This window comes from Rhincodon typus, chromosome 23, assembly GCF_021869965.1.
Source record: "Rhincodon typus isolate 14 chromosome 23, sRhiTyp1.1, whole genome shotgun sequence".
Taxonomy (NCBI): domain Eukaryota; kingdom Metazoa; phylum Chordata; class Chondrichthyes; order Orectolobiformes; family Rhincodontidae; genus Rhincodon; species Rhincodon typus.
In genome coordinates this window covers 45,305,025-45,327,145 of record NC_063354.1, presented here as the reverse complement: position 1 = coordinate 45,327,145, position 22,121 = coordinate 45,305,025, and the positions used below count along the sequence as shown (strand labels likewise).

The following is a 22,121-nucleotide window of genomic DNA, read 5'->3' as shown; positions in this document are numbered from 1 at the left end:
ATTAATATTAAAATTGAACATGAAACAGGAAACAGATGGTTAAATACTCAGCAGGTGTAGCAGAATGTGCAACATTAACTTTTAAGGCCACAGAAATACTGGAGAAACTCAGCAGGTCTGGCAGCATTTGTGGAAAGAAAGCAGAGTTAACATTTTGGGTCCAGTGACCCTTCTTCAGAACATTTTTCAAATTCAGCTAGGAAGTAGATGATACTTTGGAACAGACCAAAAGGAAATTGGTTTCCAAAGTGTTCAGTAGTTACTTCTCCTTTCCCCACACCCCACTGTCCAAGAAAAGGGAGACATTATCTGCCCAAATACAGGAATATTCATTCTCTATCCGAAGAACTGTGAATGCTTAATCATTCAAAACTAAGACTGATAGACTTTTTGACACTGAAGAAATTATAGGTTTTGGGAACATGCAGGAAATTGGATTTGAGATGTATACTGGCCAGAGAAGCACCACATTCATTAATCAATTAACAATCTCAAGCTCCTGGTGCTAGTTGGAGATTTAGGACTAATTGATTATCCTGAACAACCCTTTGGGTGCAGCTCTCCTCTGGGAATATAGGAATAGAGTGAGCACTGATAGGGGGCTTATGAGGCTAAATTTTATACATATGCGGTGGCTCAGCCCTGGCTAAAATGTTCTGTGCAAGCCCAGCTCCAAGTGACCAGGAAGCTCCAAACCAATTTTACAGTCCTTGGGTGATTCATTGGTTCTAGCCTACATCTCCATTTGGGACAAAGTCCTACCCTCAAGAGGCTATTGACCAATCAGATGGCTGTGAGTTCGCTAGTCCCTGCAGCCCCAGCAGGAGCCGAGGTCATTGATGGGACTGCAATCCTGCAAAATATCACAATGGAGTTAGATGAGAAGGTAAATTGGGGTGTTTATCCTGAGGTCAATCTAGCAGGTCTTGGTAAGGCTGATGGAGAACTAGTGGTGAATATTGATGCACACAATGGTGGTGCGTCTAGATCACCATGACATGTGCTGCAGCACAGATGTCTATGGCTTCTGAGTGGTACATTGGTGAATATGCTGGCAATGCCAAATGAGTACATGGACGCTGCATCACTATTGCTATGCAACTCCTGTAGGAATCCTTCACCAGGTAAGTGGAAAGTCTGCTGAAAACAGGTCGTAGCAACCAATTATTTTGCCAGGTCATGTTGTGCCAGACCAGACATAGATAAACTAGGGTATTAACAGACATTACTTTTGGGTCTTGGGCAGCTCCTACATACACGAACGCAGTGAGCTGCAAATAAAAATCAAATCATAATTATCATCCAACAGTTCATTGCTCTTATGCAAGTTCAGCAAATGCTCGTTTATCTTACTTTTGAGGAAGGCTGTCTGGTCTTGCTGACCAGTATGTCTAATGGGTACTCATTTGGACCCATCATTAAGAATGACTTTCATCCTTTGCTACGCTTGCCAGTCCCTATGGTTGCTTGATTGAAGTGAGTCCAAGTTGGCATTGAGGCGTCATGATGCTGCCAGATATTCACACTGATGTGAAAATAGGATAATTGATTCAGAGGCCCGCAATATGTATGTGCTAGATCAGCTAAGTACATCTCCTATCTTCAGCAGATGCTGGTTCATGATGGGATTGCTGCAAGTAGAGGAGTTCAAACTCAGCAAGTATATCTTGGGAAATATGGGATGAAGATGGCAAATTGAACCCATGTGCAAGAACAAGCTTGGTATTTTTGTGAATTGTCCTGATGACTGCAAGATGTAAAGCTTTGCCAAAAAGTGCATTATATCTATGTTTCAATAACAAGCTTTGCAATCCTGAGAGCTCACCTTGAAACTGGTGGTCTGTAGTTCATTAAGTGGCAAACCATTTCCCTCAGCATGGAAACAGTACAGCAGGTTCTGAAAGGAAGGAAAGGAAAGAAACTCAGACAGGGTCAATAACAAAGTAAGGGTCTCCAACCTTGGGAGACATCAGAGTAGTCAAATGTACCCCCACTCTTATTTCCAAAGTCCAGTTAACCTCCGAGTAATCCATTGTGGAGCTGGAGGAACACTAAGTCAGGCAGCATCAGAGGAGCAGGAAAGTTGAAGTTTCGGGTTTACACCCTTCAGTCCTGATGAAGGGTGTAAACCCAAAACATTGACTTTCCTGCTCCTCTAATGCTGCCTGAACTACTGTGTTCCTCCAGCTCCACACAGTATTGACTCTGACTCCAGCATCTGCAGTTCTTGCAATCTCTTAACCTCTGAGTAATAGTCTTCACGCTTTGGAAGATATAAAGTCACACTGAAAGTTTGGTAATGAAGGAGAGCCAGCATAGATTTATCAAGGACAAAGTGTTTAATTAACTTGATTGAGCTTCTTAATGAGATAACAGAGATGGCCGATGTGGTGCTCATGGACGTTTAGAAGACACATGATTAAATGGCACATGATGGGTTTGTCAGCCAAGTTAAAGCCCAAGGAATAAAACAGATAGCTAGAGGATGGTTACAAATTTAACTCAGTGACAGAAAACAGAGTCATGGAGAATGCTTATTTTTCAGATTATAGGCAGGTATACATTAAGGTTCCCCAGGGCTCAGGATAGAAACCAATGCTTTTCTTAATATGTTTTAATGACTTATACTTGAGGTTATAGGGTACAGTGTCAAAATTAAAGGCTGTTGTGGCACAGTTGTAGCGTCCGAGCTTTGTGCCTGTAGTTCTGGGTTCAAGTCCCACCTGTTGCAGAGGTGTATAATACGTCTCTGAACAAATTGATTGATTGAAAAATATCCATAATTTCAAAAATTACAGGTGACCCAAACACAGAAGTATTGTAGAAGATAGTGATAGCCTGCAAGTCAGCATAGACAGTTTATTGGAATGGGCAGATAAGTGGAAAATGAAATATGATGTGGGGAAGTGACTATTCTGGTAGGAAGAATGAGAGGAACAATATAAAATTTGGGTGCAGTTCTAAGTAGGGAACTGAGAAATAGGTGTGATTGTAAATGGATCTTTAAAGGTGGCAGGCAGGTAAGAAAGCAGCTAAAAGGGCATGTCAGATATTCCTCTTTATAAAGAGACATTGTATACAAAAGTGAAGTTATGATAAACCTTTATGGTTTGACTTCAATCAGAGTACCTGCAGTTCTGGACATTGCACTTTAGGAAGGATGCAAAGGCAATGGACAGACTGTGGAAAGAGTTGACCAGAATGGTTCTGGCTGTAGTGATGAGGGATTTCAGTTATGTGACCAGATTGAAGAAACTGGGATTATTCTCCTTAGTGAAGGGAAGGCTGAGAAGAGATTTGATCATGGCGTTAACTGTAGTTAGGGAAACACTTGCCAGTGGGAGATGAATTGAGAATTAGAGATGAATGGCAAAAGAATAAATAGTGACATGAAGAAAATCCAATAAATGCCTGAAAGTGTGGAGCAAGCAAGTTTGATTGTGACTTTTAAAACAGCATTGAACAAGTACCTGCAAAGAAAAGAAAACTGTAAGGCTAGGTAGAAAGGACAGGTGAGTTGGCAAAGCTGAATGGTCTTGCAGAGGTTCTGAATGGGCATGATGGGCTGAATGGCCTCCTGTGCTGTAACCCATTCTATGATATTCTTAGAATACCAGCCTATTAGAATGCCTTCAGATACATTAAGGAAATTTGTGCCTGCTCACGTAGATGGCCTGTTCATCTGGACTGACGCTAAACGGCAAAGATTAGGCATTGAGTAAATCCTATAAAAATTATCAAGTAGGGCAAACTACATTATACTTTTTATTATCTGATAAATTGATAGCTAATGGCATTGACGTGTCATGCATGTTTTCTAGAATTGGATTGTTTTAGACTGATCATTGAAATATTTGAGCTGGATCATCATGCACTGAGGAAAGACAATAAGCAAAAATCACCAGCTTTGCCTTTCTGTTGGAAGGATACACCAATAGACTTGACAATAATAAGGAGAATTTTAAAAGCTGAACCAGGTCAATTATTCACGAGGACAGGGGTGAATACTTAAAACAGCAAAGTATCTGGGCGAAGAGGGGAATTGGAAGAATTTTATCAGCCAAAAGAATAACAATAGGTTGGTCATCATCATTGGTCATAGAATCCCTACAGTGTGGAAACAGGCCCTTCGGCCCACACTGACCCTCAGAGCATCCCACCCAGACCCATCCCCCTGTAACTCACCAAAGTTACATACTCCTGAACACTACAGGCAATTTAGCATGGCCAATCCACTGCACATCATTGGACTATGGGAGGAAGCCAGAGCACCTGGAGGAAAGCCAAACAGATATGCGGAGAATGTGCAAACTCCACACAGACAGTCGCCCAAGGGTAGAATCGAACCCGGGTTCCTGGCACTGTGAGGCAGCAGTGCTAACCACTGAGCCACCATGCTGCCCGTCATCTTTAGAACCAGGTAAGAATGGAGACAAATACAACAAAATGCTGGGGAAATTCCACATTTCTGGCTGCATCTTAGAGAGAGGCACAAAGTAAAAATTTTGTGACTAATGGCCCTTCAGAACTGAAGTGAGAGGTGGAAAAGTAAGTAATGCTGTAGAGAAAGGTGGGGAGGAGCAAGTGAAACAGAATGGAAGGTTGAGTAGGATTAGAGATACAGGTGTCACAGTGCAAAAGGCATGGAAAACTTTTCTGGGAACAGATTTAGGTCCAGAGTAATGTTAGAATATAGGTCAGCTCTGCTGTAAGAAAAAACAAGAAAGCCAGACATTGGGGCAAAGTTGGGAGAAACAAAATGAAGGACAGACTTCATGGTCTGAAATTGTTGAACTCAATGTTGAACCCAGAAGGTTATAAAGTGCTGAAACAGAAATGAGGTGCTGTTCCTCCAGTTTGCACTGGGCTTCACTGGAGCACTGCAGGAGGCCCTGGACAGTAACGTAAGCATGTGAACAGGATGCTGTACTAAAAATGGGAGGTGACCATGTGGTCAGGGTCGTGCTTGCTGACTGAGTGTAAGTGTTTGGAAAAGTTGTCATACAGTCTATATTTGGTCTCTCCACCATAGTGGAAACTGCAGATCTCTGGAGGGAATGAAGAGGAACCTTTTAAAACAATAAGGAATAATTCTACAAACTGTCATTCCCAGCTTGGCATTGCCAACCAGGAGCAGATGATTTGATTTAATTTGATTTATTATTGAAAAGTATTGTTTTGTGTGCTAACCAGACAAATCATACCTTACATAAGTACTAGAATAGAATGCAGAATATAGTGTTAGAGCTACAGAGAAGGTGCAAAGAAAAATTCCATTCTAATATACGAGAGGTCTGTTTGTAAGTCTGATAATAGTAGGGAAGAGGCTGTTCTTAAATCTGTTGGATGTGTTTTCAAACTTTTGTATATTCTGCCTTATGGAAGAGGGTGGTAGAGATTATGACCAAGATGGGAGGGGTCTTTGATTATGTTGCTTTCCCGAGGCAATGGGAAGTATAGACGGAGTCAATAGATGGAAGGCTGGTTTTTTGAGCTGGACTGGACAGTGCTCACAACTCAATTTCTTCCAGTCTTGGGCAGAGCAGTTGCTGTATCAAGCTGTGCATCCAGATAGAAAGCTTTCATGGTGCATCAATCAAAATTGGTAAGGGTCCTTGTAGACTTGCTGAATTTCTTTAGCCTCATGAGGAAGTAGAGGTGTTGGTTTCTTGACTGTAGCGTCAATGTGGATGGAGCAGGACAGATTGTTGGTGATATTTACTCCTAGGAACTTAAGCTTTCGACCACTTCCATCTCACCACCATTGATGCAGATAGGGGTGTGTCCTCCACTCCTTCCCAAAGTTGATGACTAGCTCTTTTGTTTTTCTGACATTGAGGTAGATGAAGGGTCTAGGCCCGAAACGTCAGCCTTCCTGCTCGGCCTGCTGTGTTCATCCAGCTCTACACCTTGTTATCTCAGATTCTCCAGCATCTGCAGTTCCTACTATCTTTGAGGTAGAGATTGTTGTCTTTACAACAATGTCTCTTGTCGTTTGATAATAGGGTATAGCTGAGCAGCATCAGGCTTTGGTTTTAGGACAGTGGAGCTGGTGTAGTGGTAAAAACACTGGACTAATACTCCAGAGATCCAGGATATGGGCTCAGATCCCACCACAGTAGCTGGTGGATTTTAAAGGGAAGAAAGCAGGAGCACAGCATTGAAATAGAGGATCAGCAATGACCATGCTAAATGGAGTAGCAACTTGAATGGCCAAATGGCCTACTCCTGCTCTTACTTTCTATGCTTGAAATTCCAGCACCACTCTCTCAGCGAGTTTTTAAATCAGCATAATGGGCAGATTTCTGCGTCTATTCCGAAAGAACAGGCCTCCCCATCACGAGCATGATCTTGTAAAATTACCTCCTCAGTCCTTTAACTCATGGTGGGGGGCAGAGCCACCAATTAAGTCAGTATAAAATATGACAACAGCTGCTCTATATTGGGAAGGAATCTGCAGCTTTGGGCGCTAGGCTTCACGTTTCTAAGTAATCTCACCTCCAAAGCATGGTTTAGCTTCAAATAAAACCTCCGAGAAACACCACCTTGACGTGAAGTTGAGTAGATGATGTCGATTATATCCGTCCAAAGGTAACCTAGAAGGCTGTGAGAACAGTTAGAAAGTCAGAGAATGGCTAATATTTCACCGTATATGCCTTTCAAATCTAGGATCTGAAATATTGGATAATAGAATCTGAAATGCTGGAAATTTGGAACACTCTCCCTAAGAAAGCTGGCCAGCCTAGATTAACAGAACATTTCAAAACAACATTAATTTTTCAGGTATATTAAGGGTGATGGAATCACATTGTCCGTGATTTAAATGAATGGCACAACAGGCTGAAGTTGCTGAATGGCCTCTTGCTTCTATAAGGATCCAATGTCAATAGGTCTGACCAGTCTCATCCATAAAGGCCACGTGGGTGATGGCTGAAGGAACATAATTTACACTGGTGTAGGTAGGAGGTCTTCCTCTAAATGAGGGTTAAGGAATCATGTTGGAGCAGATCAAAGAAGAGAACTAAGTTATATTAACATCGAGAGGGAAAGATCAAACTCTTGTTCAGCATTCAGATTAATATTTCTGTTGAGGAAGAAGTTATCCCTAACCTGCAGCATGCAGCAAAGCCTCGGCCGAGGTAGAGGATAACACCAAGTGGTTCGGATCCACTTTACTCTCCCCAACTCTCACAAATTAAAGCCCCATCAATAAGAAAAGACAAGGAAAAGAGGATGAAATTAGACAACATCATATCACTGCCAGCAACAACATTGAGCATTAATATAAAAACATAGAAAATAGGAAGAGTAGGCCATTTGATTCTACTCCTCCACCATTCAACATAGTCATGACAGATCATCCAACTCAGCCCCCTGTTCCTGCTTTTGCCATATGTCCTTTGATTCTTTCGGCTTCAAGAACTGTATCTATCTCTAACATAAGATCTTTGGTGCAGTAAAATGTAGCACGTCAATTCACAGTGACAAGCCAAATTTGACAGAAAGTCAAATGAAAAGATACAGGGAGAGATAACTGAAAGCTTCATCAAAAAGGGAGATTTTTAAAAGGAGCATCTTAAAGGAGGAGAGTAGCAGAAAGGCTAGGAGTTTTAGGAAGGAAATTCCAGAGCACTGAACCTGGCAGAAAGTTTGGCTGCCCATGTTTGAACAAGGCCAATCGGGGATAATCAGAGGCCAGAATGGAAGAAAGAGTCCTGATATCTTCGGGGGTTGTAGGATAGAGGAGATTACAGAGAGATTTTGAGGAGGATTTTGAAAACTAGGCTAACTTGGCACCAAACACTACCAGCTGGACTAGCTATGAATCCAATATTAACTAAATTAGTTGAATTTGGGCCAGATAAAAAGCTGTCACCAAATTAATACCCGTACATTCAAAGAGTCATACAGCACAAAAACAGACCCTTCGGTCCACCTAGTCTGCGCTGACCAGACATCCCAATCTGACAAAGTCCTATTTGCTAGCATTTGGCCCATATCCCTCTAAACCTTTCCTATTGATATACTCCATTAAAACCAAAATGAACATAGTCATGACAGATCATCCAACTCAGCCTCCTGTTCCTGCTTTTGCCATATGTCCTTTGATTCTTTTGGCTTCAAGAATTGTATCTATCTCTAACATAACCCTCCTCCACAATTACAGCAAGAACAGAATAAAGAGATAGTAGGAACTGCCGATGCTGGAGAATCTGAGATAACAAGGTGTAGAGCTGGATGAAATCTGAAGAAGGGTCCAGACCCAAAACGTCAGCTTTCCTGCTCCTCTGATGCTGCTTGGCCTGCTGTGTTCATCCAGCTCTACACCTTGTTATCTAAGAACAGAATAGACTCTGGTTTCCCAAAGTACAGAATGAGACAGTCAACTGGATGCTGTTTTGATGCTAGCTCTCAGCTTTCCACAAGTTTTGTATTCACAGCACATCACACTTGGAATGTGTTTTTTAACCAGAACTAAAGACTAATTGATATTTCTCTCTGCATGGTGACACTGCATCCTTAAAATCGGAACACCACCTTTCATGTCCTTTACCCACTCCCAAACCCCAGGCCCTATCATGACATGGGCTGCTTTCAGCAAAACTCACCCATTATCGCCCACTCATTGTCCCCTTATCAGCTTTTCTTCCTCCCTGGCTTACTATCCACCATCCCTTTGTCTGCCTAACTTTCTTTCTCCCTCTCTCTGTCTGTACATTTCTCTTTCTCTGGGCTGTCTCCAACTTACCATTCATTCTTTTACCCCTAATCCTCCATCACGTGCATACATACCACCATTTCCTAGCTACTATGAACTCTTGAAGAAGGGTCACCGGACTCAATGTCAACTCTGCTTTCTCTCCACAGATGCTGCCAGATATGCTGAGTTTCTCCGGCAGTTTCTATTTTTTGTTATGATCTTTCATTTTGTATTTCCACTCAAGTTACACACCAAATTGAAAAAGTCTTTTCTCCTTCCAAATACCGTTGTGTATTTCCAATATAGTTTACTGAATTACTGACCTTTGAAAATTTTCTTGCACTAGGTTGGTGTCCATGTATGCAAACTCAGTTTCCAGGAAGCTCATTAAAGGAACAATCATCTAAAGTAGTATGAAGAAATTTGTGTAAGTTAGTATAGCGCATCTAGGATGACAAAGGTACACATTTTAAAGCCAGAATTACCCTTAAACATTGCCTGGCATGTTTTTTATTCTTTTCTCATCTGTCCGGGGGTCGGACAGCGCAGACTGCTGTAACTCTCAGCTGCACTCGGCAACATTGAGAGCAGCTTGGATTTTTGTCCAGGAGTCGTGTGCACAGAGTTGGGAGAAACCCCAGCTCTGCGAACCCAACTTTTAAAAATGGCTGCTCCTGGATACCAGATTTTCAGTCCTGAAAGTGTAGGCTAGGGGTGGGTGACCTCAGAATTATTACGGAGAATGCTGGATTAAGAGACAAGCTGGTCAGAAGACCTACCTCAGGGCTCCAGAACTGTGTTCACTTTTTAAAAGGAAGAATAAAACAAAACCGCATCCCTCCAACGTTTTTGGTCCCTCACCTCCCACATATTCCCCATGCCAATCTATGATCCTTCATACCCTATTCCGACTCATCATAACTCCCATATCTTCCAAATCCAAAGTACACCCCTCCATAATCCCTCATACTGTCACTTCCAAGCCATCCCCCTGTACGTACAACCTTGACCCATTATAGTCTACATGCCAACTTGGCGTTAACTCACGGTAACCCATGAAATCCACCCATCGCTGTTTTCTCATATCTATGCTGACTCACCGAGTATCAACCACGGGTCATGGTCAGGAATTATGCAGAGGGCCAACATGTTCCCATAAAGATGAAGGGTGGGACTAACAAGCCCACAGACTCCTGTGTGTCAAATGCTGTATATGTTTGGATAAGGAATAAAAGATAAGCTTTTAGCAGACTCCAAGGGTCCAAACAGCTGAAGTCCAAGAGGAATAGAAACTCCAGGATGTTATTTTAAAAAAAAACTAGAAGAGTGACGGGAGAATGCGAAAACACTGGTGGATAAAGAAAAGGAAAATTCAAAAAGGCATTTTATAAAAATATTCGGGGCAAGAGCATTAGGACCATTAGAGACCAAAGTAGCAATGTGTGTGGTGCCCCAAGATGTAGGTGAGGTTTTAAATGTGTACTTTGCATCTATAATTGTTATAGCGAAGGACAATATAGGATTATAATCAGGGAGGGGGGACTGTGATACATTTAAACAAATTAGCTTTAAGAGGGAGGAGGCATTAGCAATTTTACCAGACTTGAAAGTGGATAAATCCCCTGACCCACATGAAATGTATTCAAAGCTGCTGTGGGAGGCAAGAGAGGAGATTACAGGTGCTCTGACAATTTGTTGAATCCTCTCTGGGCATATAATGTGATACCATTATTCAATAAGTGTACTAGGAAAAAACTTGAAAACTACAGGCCATGAGTCTAACATCAGAAGTATGGAAACTATTGGAAAACATTGAAGGACAGCATTAATCTCCACTTGGAGAGGGAAGCATTAAATCGAGGATAGTCAGCATATCTGTCTTAAAAAAAGTTGAATTTTCAAAGCAGCTAGTTGTATAGATTCAAGTAGTGCAGTTGATGTACTCGTCATGGACTTCAGTAAGACTTTTGACGTGGTCTCACGTGGCAGACTGGTCAAGAAGGAAAAGCCCTTGGATCCAGGACAATTTGGCAAATTGGATCCAAAATTGGCTTAGTTTGCAGGAAGCAGAGGTGGATAGTTAGAGGGTGCTATTATGGCTGAAAGCCTGTGTTCTGGGTTCAGTGCTGGGTCCCTTGCTGTTTGTAGTGAATATTAATAATTTAGACATGACTGTAACAGGTATGATCAGTAAGTTCACAAAGAAAACAAAAATTGGCAGTGTGGTAAACAGTGAAGAGCAAAGCTTTAGACAGAAGATATAGACAAGTTGGACAGATGGGCAGAACAATAATCCTAAAAAGTGCAAGGTGATGTATTTTTGGGAGGACTGACAATGCAAGGGAGTACATGATGAACAGTAGGACCCTAGGAAGTACAGAGAATCAGAGAGACTTCAGTGTGCGTGTCCACAGATCCTCGAATGCAACAAGACAGGTAGATAATGTGGTTTAGGTGGTATACGGGATACTTCTGACAGCAACAAATGCTGGAGATCACAGCAGGTCAGACAGTATCCATGGAGAGAAAGCAAGCTAGATGACTCTTCATCAGAGCTGATGTGATACTTCATTAGTTGAGGCACTGAATGCAAAAGCAGGGAGATTATGATATAGCTTTATATAATGCTAATTAGGCCACAACTGGAGTACTGTGGTCATCACACAATAGGAAGGTTGGGACTGTACAAGAGGGTGCAGGGAGATTCACTAGGATATTGCCTAGGCTGGAGAGTTTGGGCAGAGGGGTTGTTTTCCTTGGAGCCGAGAAGCCTGAGGGGGATCTGATTGAGATGCATAAAATTATGAGAGGCATTGATAGCGTAAATGGGAAGAAACATTTCTTCATATACAGTCATAGAGGTGTGTAGCACAGAAAAAAGGCCCTTTGGCCCGTTCTGTCCATGCCAGTTGAAAACAGTCCATTAACTATTCCAATTCCATTTTCCAACACTTGGCCATTAGCTTTATATGCCTTAATTAAACCTGACTCCGCCACATTTCCAGGTAGTATATTCCAGATTCTAATATTCATTCTGGGAAAAAGCTTTTTCCTCACCTTCCATTTGATTCTTTTGCAAAATATTTTGAATCTGTTCCCGCTTATGCTCAATCCTCTTACAAGTGGGAACAGTTTCTCTTTATCTACTCTGCCCAGACCCCTCATGATTTTGGAAACTTCAAGCAAATCTCCCCTTGACCTTCTCCTTTGAGGAGAACTTCTCCAGTCTAAATAACTGAAGTTTCTCATCCCTGGGACCATTCTTGTAAACCATCTGCACTCTCTCCAATGCCTTCATTCTTCCTATAGTGTGGCTCCTAGGCTTTACACTTCAGCTGAGCTCTAAATAATATCCTTAATAAATTCACCTTACCCTCCCTGCTCTGGTCTCCTATGCCCCTATAATAGTCAACTTTTTAAATGCACCCTCTACCTGTTCTATCATTTTTAATGACATGTACATCAACACCTCTTCCTGCTCCTGCACATCCTTTAGAATAGTACCCCTCATTTTATACTGTCTCCCATGTTCTTTTCACCAAAGTGTATCACCTCTTGCACTGAGCCTCCTATCCACCCACTCCATGAACTTGTCAACATCTTTTTGAAGTTTAACACCATCCTTCTCAGTTTATAATTCTTCAAAGTTTTGTCGTCACAAATTATGAAATTGTCCCCTGCACACAGAGATCTAGATCATTAATATATATCAGGAAAAGAAAGGCTCCCAATGTTGGAAAAAAAGCAACAAATGTTCCATTAACTATTACCCGACTTCTGTCTCTAGTCAGCTTTGTATTCATGTTGCTACTCCTTTTATTCCATAAGGTATAACTTTTCTCAAATCTGTATTGAATACCTTCTGGAAGTCCATGTAAACTACATCTACAACCTTGCCCTCACCAACCCTCTGTTACCATTTCAAAAATCTCCAGCAAGCTAGTTATCAACCTATGTGCTTGTGTCAAATTATGCTTTGTAATAGTACTGTTCAATGCTTGGTGGTGTTTTGCTGCACTAAAGGCACCATATCAATGTAGTTTGTTGTTAGTTTCCTTTATTTGCCCATCAGTCCTTCCTTCTATCCTCTCCACCTTTCTCATTTCCCTCCCTTCCCTCTCTTCCAAATTACACAAGCTTATAAATTCAATTCCAATGAACTCATCAATCTGATGATAATTAACCATTTGGGCAATCTGCTGATGTACATAAAACAGTATAGCCAGAAATAGGCCCTTCATCCCTCCATGTCTGTGCCAACCTTGATGCCACTCTAAACTGATCCCAATTGTGTACACATGGTCTGTCTGCCTTTGTTCCCTGCCCATTCATGTTTCTGTCTAAATAGCTGTTAAACATGATGGTTAATATTCCATATGGTGTCCTTGACATTTCAGGTATTCACTCTACTCATGAATGTTGTAACCCCTCCCCACTATTATTTCTCCTCTTTTCTACACACACTCAGCACCCTCTGATAACTCATCCAAGCCAGCCTTTCTAGGTGAGCCTTGACAAGAAATAACACCAGACCATTGAACTGTCTTGCCACGCACGATTCTATAACTGCCTGATGCAAATGTACTTTCCAGCAGGTTTCACCAAATCAGTCGGAACCCTTAACTGACCTTTTCTTCTCTTTAAAAGATGGGGACTGGAAGTTTATTATAACATCCAAGTATATTGTACCTTTCTGGACTTCAGAAAGTCTCAGTACTTCTGTAATCTCTGGCATATTGTGGAAAATGCCATAGTCAATTTGCACGTAACCAGCTTCCACAAATGGTAATAAGATAGTGACCAGATAACCTAACGTACTGATATTGGTCGAGGCCAAAATATATGTATAGATATTGGCCAGGACGCTGGGGTGGTGTACCCTTCTTTAAAATTGTGCTGCAGAATCTTTTGCCTCCAGAGGTGATACACAGGGCCATTAGTTTAATATCTCAGCCAAAAAAATGGTAATTCCAATCATGCAGCACATCCGCAGTACTGCAGTGGGAATGTCTCACTTTAAGTTTTGCATTCAACTGTGGGACTTGAACTCACAATCTTCTGATGTGCAGAAGCAAGAAGTGCTACAACTGAGCCGTAGCTCACGCTTGAACTACAGTTCACTATAGACCAGGATCATATCCAGGATCTTTAAGTTTGCTGATCCATTTGAGAACCAAGCCACTGAGGAGCTCTCTTTTAATAGCAGTCAGAGAATGTCCTGGCGAAACAAATCAAGTTTTGGTTTTCAGTAACTGTGACTTCTTTGGGTGGTGTTATTGATGTAGTACTTACATCATCCAATGGAACGGCGTCACTGGATGCTGACAGGTTGTGGATGTGAATCTTTATGTCGGCTTGCAACTGATAAAATCAAGACAAGAATAGATTTAGACTTGATTAAGTTCTTTAATCATGTACTTGCATCAGTTAGATATCTTCAACTTTAATTATCTTATATTTCAGACTCCAAATCTCAGACTAAAATGGCAATATGAAAGAATCCACTATAACACAATAACAGGTGAATAAGAGATAACAAGGTGTAGAGCTGGATGAACACAGCAGGCCAAGCAGCATCATAGGAGCAGGAAGGCTGCTGGAAGGTGAATAAATCATAACTACATCAGCTGGACATACAAGGAAGTGAACCCAAGCCACAAGGGAAACCAAGAAATGTCCTTTCTCTATGCCCAAAGATATCTGTGGAATTGACTACAGTTAGTCAATCATGAAGCTAAATATCACGTCCTTGGGTTTTATGGCTCAGTCAACCTACACCAAGGAGATTAATCTGCTGTTTAACTTGATACTATCCCAAGTAGTATCTTACATTGGTCTCTCCCACAGTTACACCAGTGGAAGTAATGTCAGGAATGGCCATTTCACAGCTGATTCTGCTTGTCTTCAACCATAGCAAATGAAGAAAGATGGGAACAACCACACAGAAATTGTGTGTGTGGATGGTTAGCCATCAGTTATAAATAAAACAGTGACAAAAATCAAATGTAATAATTTTGTTTTGCTATAATCCCTCTGAACAGGTCATACCTACTAATCTCCACAACAAAAGTAAGTATGGCTCAGTTTGAAGAATGAGGAAAATTTCCTCAGTCATTATTTTCTAAACAAAAACAGCATCTTTCCTCTAGGCAATCATTGGGAATTTAGAAAAAAATAGTGAAGTATTGCTGGTCGGGAGCTTAACTTCACTTGAAAGCTCAACATCTGCTGTTTGGTCAAGCTCACGAGAGGGCATGTCAGAGAACATAGGCACAAACACTGCTGGACTTTTATAAAAACCTAAACTCGTTCAGCAATCTCTTCACAGAAGAGATTCTGTCATGTCCGTCTGATCTAGTCTATACTTGGCACTGTCTAATACTGTGGTGCTGCACATGTTTCTGCTGCTTTGTTCTGTTGTTTGAGTTCAAGAAGCACTTGCTTCTCAAGAGCCCCTATGTCTAGGTAACCAGACAAGAGTTAAGAAGGAAATGATCTGTTTTTACACAGTGAAATATATGCTCTCATTCAATGAACTATTCCCGTTTAATTCAGTCTCTAGTCATTGATTATCTAGTAGTGAGAATATTTTCTCCATGGCAGACGTGTCTAAGGCCAGAGGGCTTAAATTTAAGGTGAGGAGTCAGTGGTTTAGAGAGGATCTGAGGAAAATGTTTTTCATTTAGAGGATGGTAGAAATTTGGGATCTGTTGGTCGTCATAGACATGGGTGGGCCAAAGAGCTTTTTCTATACTATATGACCCTGACTCTATGATAATTTGGAGGATGTAGCTACCTGCTTGACAACTAGAACAAAAGGAACAATTCAAACTGTGACTGTGGATGTACAAGTCAGACCATCACCCACAAAGTGAACTCCCACATATTGAAAAAAATGGCAGGAGAATAGTGTAGCTTTTACATCTGCTTCTGCATTTGAGGTCTTTCTTGTAATTTTTCTCTGTTTTTCGAGAGCAGAAGTAAAAAGAATTCCATTTAAAATTATTCTTGGAACTTTTATATTTCAATTTTTTTAAAAAAGTAAGGAAGGAGAGATTGAGTTATTTGTGGGACAGGCCTGTCCATGTGTCTGTTGAGGTGTCGATGGCTCCTTTTGTGTTCGTGGATCTCGGAAGATTGACCTTTTCAACTTGTTTGTCAAGTGCTCGTTCGTGGTTGTTTAAATTATGATGGGGAGCAGGATTCCTGGATCCATTATTTTTGAAAGGCTGAATCCAGCAGTTGGAGGGAATCAACCGAACTTTACTCAGAGTTGGAGACAGAGGATCTAAGGAGATGATGGTTTTCGGTTGCTGGGAGTTTAAGCGAAGTGTTGGATTTTAAGAAATTAAATTTTTTTTCTTTTTTGTATGCTTAAAATTAGAAACTGTGGGTAAGGGAAGGGAGGATTTTTTTTTTAAGAAAGGTGGTATTTAGAGCGAACAAAGTGTAGAGCTGGAGGAATGCAAGCCAGGCAGCATCATAGTAACAGGGAAGCTAATGTTTCGGGTTGGGACCCTTCTCTATGTTATCTCCGATTCCAGCATCTGCAGTTCTTGCTATCTCAGTGTTTTTAGAGCTTCTTCTTTTAGGCCTTATAGAATATAGTCTTTAAGTTCTTCCAGCATATTGTGTCAGCAGCAATCAGTCTACAAACACTGGATTTGAGAAAAGTGTGGGTCTTTTTAGACAAGCCTATGTTAGCAAATGTTTAAGGGGCAATTATGGCAGTCAATAGAGTGGCATATTCTCCTGACGGATGTGGGAGATTAGAGAGCTGTTGACTGTCCCTGGAGACTATGACTGCAAGAGGTGTGTTTGGATCCGTCTCATATCAGACCGCTTGAATCGGCTGGAGAAGCAGCTGGAGTCACTGAGGAGCATACAGGTGGCACAGAGTGTGATGGTTAATAGATTTAGAGAGGTGGTCACCAAGCAGGTTCATTTAGATAGATGGGTGACTGTCAGGAGAGGTAGGAAGTTAGTGCAGAAGTCTCCTGTGGCTATTCTTCTCTCAAATAGATATACCACTTTGACTACTGTTTGGGTTGGGGTGAGAAAACAGTCTCTCAGAGAAAAATAGAAGTGGCAGCCAGGTCTTGTGCACCAAGAATGAATCTTATATGAAACAGGGTTTGTCAAGGTTCAAAAGATTAATTGTTATAGGGGACTTTCCTGTCAGGGGCACAGAAGATTCAGTGGCCATGAGTGACAATTCAGGATGGTATGTTGCCTCCCTGGTGCTAGGATGAAGGATGTATCAAAAGGTTGCAGCATATTGTCAAATAGGAGAGTGAAGAGCCAGAGCTGCTGCATACATTGGTAAGAACGACATATTTAAAGAAAAGATTGAGGCTTTGCAGAGTGAGTACAGGCAGTTAGATAGAAGATTAAAATGCACGACCTCAAAAAGGTAGTAATCTCTGAATTACTCCCAGTGCCATGGGCAAGAGATATTTGGAATAGGAAGATACGGCAGATAAATCGATGGCTGAGGAGCTGGTAAGGAGGCAGTGATTCAGATTTTTGGATCATTGGGATCTCTACTGGGGCAAAACAGACCTGTTCAAAAGGGATGGGATGAATTGGAAGCGTAACACTACCCTGACGAGATTTGCTAGTGCTATTTGTGAGCCTTTAAACTAGTGGGGTTTGGGGGTGGGGTGGGCAGGGGTGGATGGTGGTGTGGAGAGATTCTAAGTAGTAGTAATAATAGAGAGACAGGTGAGGATGGTAAGAGCAAGTCAGAGAACAAGGTAACTCTGAAGAATTAAACTGATTTATTTCAATGCAAAGAGTCTTACAGGTAAGTAAGGTGAACTCAGGGCATGTATGGAAACATGGAACTGGGACATCATAGTCATTACAGAAACATGACTGAGGGAGGGGCAGGACTAGCAGCTCAATGTTCCATCACTTAGATCCTATAAAAAGAATAGAAAGGGAAGAGAGGAGTGGGAGTGCATTATTGATTAGGGAATACATTACTGTTGTACTTAGAAAGGATATTTCTAAGGGATCATCCAGTAAGGTTACATGGATGGAACTCGGAAATAAGGAGGGGATGAGCACCTTGATGGGTTTGTACTATTGGACACCCAATAGTCAGAGGGAAACGGAGGAGCAAATATGTACAGAGATCTCAGATATATGTAAGAATAATAGGACTGTAGGGACTTAGGTCTTAGGGACTAGGACTGCCATAGTGTTAAGGGCTTGGATGGTGAGGAATTTGTTAAATGTGTTCAAGAAAATTTTCTATCATATGTAGATGTGTGGAGTTTGTACATTCTCCTTGTGGGTTTCCTCCCATGGTCCAAAGATGTGCAGGTTAGGTGGATTGGCCATACTAAATTACCGATGTGTCCAGAGATGTGCAGGCTATATGGATTAGCCATGAGAAATGCAGGGATTGGTAGGGATGTGGATCTGGGTGGGATGCTCTTCAGAGGGTCAGTGTGGACTCGATGGGCTGAATGGTCTGCTTCCACACTGTAGGGATCTCTGATTCTACCGACTACAGAAGGAGCAGAATTTGACCTTCCCTTGGGAAATAAGGCAGGGCAAGTGACTGAAATGTTTGTGGGAAGCACTTTGGGGCCAGTGATCATAGTTCTATTAGTTTTAAAATAGTTACGGAAAAGATAGGCCTTGTATAAAAGTTAAAGTTCTTAATTGGAGTAGGCAAATTTTGACAGGTATGAGACAGGTACTTTCAAAAGTTGATTGGTTTGCAGGTTAAGGGAGGCTTTCAAAAATGGGATAACAAGAGATCAGAAGCATTATGTTCCTGTTAGAGTGAAGGGTAAGGCTGGTAAGAGTAAGGAACAATGGATGAATAAAGTGTTAAGTATAGATAACAGGGATCAAGTGAATCTCTTAAAGAATAAAAGTGGTGCAGGGGCATTCTTAAGAAGGAAATCAGGAGGGCAAAAAGGGACTATAAAATAACCTTGGCAGATTAGGTTAAGGATAATCCAAAGAGATTTGATAAGCACATTAAGTATAAAAGAGCAATTGGGGAAAGAATAGGACCCCTCGAAGATCAACGAGGTTATCTATGTGTGGAACCACAGGAAATGGGAGAGATACTAAATGAATATTTCACGTAAGTTTTTAACTGTGGGGAAAGACATGGAGGCTGGGAACTTGAGGAAATAAATAGTGATGTCTTGAAAACAGTTCACATTACAGAAAAGGAGGTGCTGGTGGTCTTAGCAAACAAAGCTGGATAAATCTCTGGGACCTGATCAAGTGTTTCCCAGGACATTGTGGGAATTTATTGCGGGGCCCCAAGCACAGATATTTGTATCTTCTATAGCCACAGATGAAGTGCTGGAAGACTGGAGAGTGGCTAATGTTGTCCCTTTATTTAAGTAATTCTGTAATGAGAAGCCTGGGAATTATAGACTGGTAAGTTTAACAGTAGTGGGTAAGTTGTTGAAGCAGGTTCTGATAGATAGGATTTACATGCATTAGGAGAGGCAAGGATGATTAGGGATCGTCAGCATAGTTTTGAGCGTGGGAAATCATGTCTCACAAACTTGATTGGGTTTTTTGAGGGCATAACCAAAAGGATTGAGGGCAGAGCAGTCGGCATTGTCTACATGGACTTTAGAAAAGCATTTGACAAAGTTCTGCATGGTAGACTGATTAGTAAAGTTAGATCACATGGGATTCAGGGAGATTTTGCCAATTGGATACAAAATTGGCTCGACAGTAAGAGACAGAGGGTCGTAATCGGCGGGAAGCTGTCGGAGGGTGGACGAACAGCAGCACAGAGTGAGTATAAACCTAACGGGGCTTGGGGATCACGGCCTTGTCGGCAGGAAGCTGTCGGAGGGCAGAGGAGCAGCAGCACAGAGTGAGTATAAACCTGCCGGGGCTCGGGGCACATTGTAGCTGCAAAAAGAACCTAGAGTGACATCACAGGGAGGCTGTGACCTGATTGGCTGGTAGGAAATCTGCACTAAATTTGAAAAAGAACACAGTAAAGAGGTATCAATAAATTTAATTATTGCAATAAAGTAATTAACTAAGTAGAAATGGCTGGACAGGTGTTGTGTTGTAGCTGTATGATGTGGGAGCTGGCTGATCCCATTGCGAACTGCAGTGACCACATCTGCAGCAAGTGTTGGTTGCTCGAGAAACTTCAGCTCAAAGCTGATGAGCTGGAATCTAAGCTTCAAACACTGCAGCACATCTGGGAGGGGAAGAGTTACCTGGATTCTGTGTTTCAGGAGGCAGTCACACCTGGTAGATTAAGTACTTCAAATTTGGTCAGTGGCCAGGGACAGCAGGGGATGACTGCAAGTGAGGCAGATAGAGGGATCCTGCATTCAGGAACAGAGGAGCCTTAGCTCTTGACCTTATCCAACAGGTACGAGGTACTTGCTTCCTGTGTGAATGAGGAAAAGGGCTACAGGGAGGATGACCACTGCACCGTGGTACGGGAGGCCATTCATGAGGGGGGTGCAAAAAGACATGTGGTAGTTGTGGGGATTCTGTATTCAGGGGAATAGATAGTATCTTTGTAAGCAGGATCGAGAGTCCTGTATGGTATGTTGCCTGCCCGATAATCTCTGACCGGCTTGGAAGGATATTGAAGAGAGAGGGGGAGGATCCAGTTGTTGTGGTCCACGTCGGAACAAATAACATAGGCAAGACTGGGAAAGAGGACATGTTCAGGGATTATCAGGAGCTAGGAATGAAATTAAAGAACAGGCCCTCAAGGATTATAATCTCCGGATTACTGTCCGAGCCATGTGCAAATTGGCATTGAGATGCGATAATAAGGGAAGTAAACACATGGGTAAGAGAGTGATGTGGGAAAGAGGGGGTTCCTTTTCATGGGACACTGGCATCAGCATTGGAACAGGAGGGATCTGTACCGGTGGGACAGTCTCCACCTGAACCGAGCCGGGACCGATTTTTAGCGAAAAGGGTTAATAGGCTGGTCAACAGGACTTTAAAATAGAAAGCTGGGGGGGAAGGGAATGGTGAAACTTGCCTCAGTGGGGAACAAAGCAACATCCGTAGGGGTATATTCAACCGCGTGGAAAAATATGAAAAAAAATGACAGGAAAGGACAACACAGGAGAGGTTATTAAAGTCTCCAGCACAGACACAAATAGGACAGAATGTTTGGAAACGGTTAGGAATCAGACTTCAAGCACACTGGATAAACGAACGACAATGAGAAGAAGGATGGTTAATACAGGACTGAAGGTGTTATCTCTGAATGCACGCAGTATAAGGAACAAGGTAAATGAGCTTGTGGCGCAGATCAAAATTGGCAGATATGACTGATGAGCGTCACAGAGACATGCCTGCAAGGGGATCAGGATTTGGAGCTGAATATCCAAGGCATGTAGGCAGAGGGGATGCAGGTGCCTTATTAACAAGAAATGAAATTAAATCAATAGTAAGAAACGAAGTAGGGTCAGATGGTGTAGAATCTGTGTGGGTAGAGCTGAGGAACTGCAAAGGTGAAAAAAAACCATAGTTGGAGTTATGTACAGACCTCCAAACAGTAGTCAGGAGCTGGGACGCAAGATACACACCTTTTCTATCTCCTAGTGTAAGAAAGGCAAAGTCACAGTGATCATGAGGGATTTCAATATGCGGGTGGACTGGGAAAATCAGGTTGGCAGTGGATTATAAGAAATGGAATTTGTGGAATGTCTACGAGATGGTTTTTTGGAGCAGCTTGTGGTGGAGCCCACTAGGGAACAGGCAATACTGAATTTAATGTTATGCAATGAGGCAGGCTTGGTCAGGAACCTTAAGGTGAAGAAACCCTTGGAAGGCAGTAATCATAATATGATTAAATTTACTCTGCAATTCGAGAGGGAAAAGATAGAATCAGAGGTAACGGAATTACAGCTGAATAAAGGCGACTACAGAGCTATGAGGGAGGAGGTGGGCAGAATTGACTGGGAGAGGAGCCTAGCAGGAAAGAGAGTGGAACAGCAATGGCAGGAGTTTCTAGGAGTAATTCAGGAGACAGTAAAAATTCATCCCTAGGAAAAAGAAGCATGGTACAGGGAAGATGAGGCAGCTATGGCTGACTAGGGAAGTCAAGGACAGTATAAAAGCAAAAGAGAAAGCATATAATGTGGCAAAGGGCAGTGGGAAGCCAGAGGATTAGGAAACTTACAAAGATCAACAGAGGGCATTAAAAAAAAGAGGGAGAAGATTAAATATGAGGGCAAGCTAGCCAGTAATATAAAGGAAGACGGTAAGAGTTTCTTTAGATATGTGATGGACAAAAGAGAGGCAAAAGTGGACATTGGACCACTGGAAAATGACGCTGGAGAGATAGTAGTGGGGAACAAGGAAATAACTGAGGAACTGAATAATTACTTTGCGTCAGTCTCCACAGTGGAAGACACGAGTAATATCCCAAAAATTTGAGAGA

General features: G+C 42.0%; 1 protein-coding gene across 1 annotated transcript in view; it reads right to left on the bottom strand.

Moving 5' to 3' along the window:
- The window catches only part of unc13d (unc-13 homolog D (C. elegans)), a 104,508-nt gene that overhangs the window by 14,604 nt on the left and 67,783 nt on the right, over positions 1–22,121 (bottom strand). The window contains exons 18-21 of the mRNA XM_048611150.1: positions 13,994–14,062; positions 9,025–9,104; positions 6,499–6,604; positions 1,826–1,897 (exon numbers count right to left, since the gene is read on the bottom strand). Of these exons, the coding sequence (XP_048467107.1) occupies positions 1,826–1,897; positions 6,499–6,604; positions 9,025–9,104; positions 13,994–14,062 (327 nt within the window). The remainder of the gene's footprint in view (positions 1–1,825; positions 1,898–6,498; positions 6,605–9,024; positions 9,105–13,993; positions 14,063–22,121) is intronic.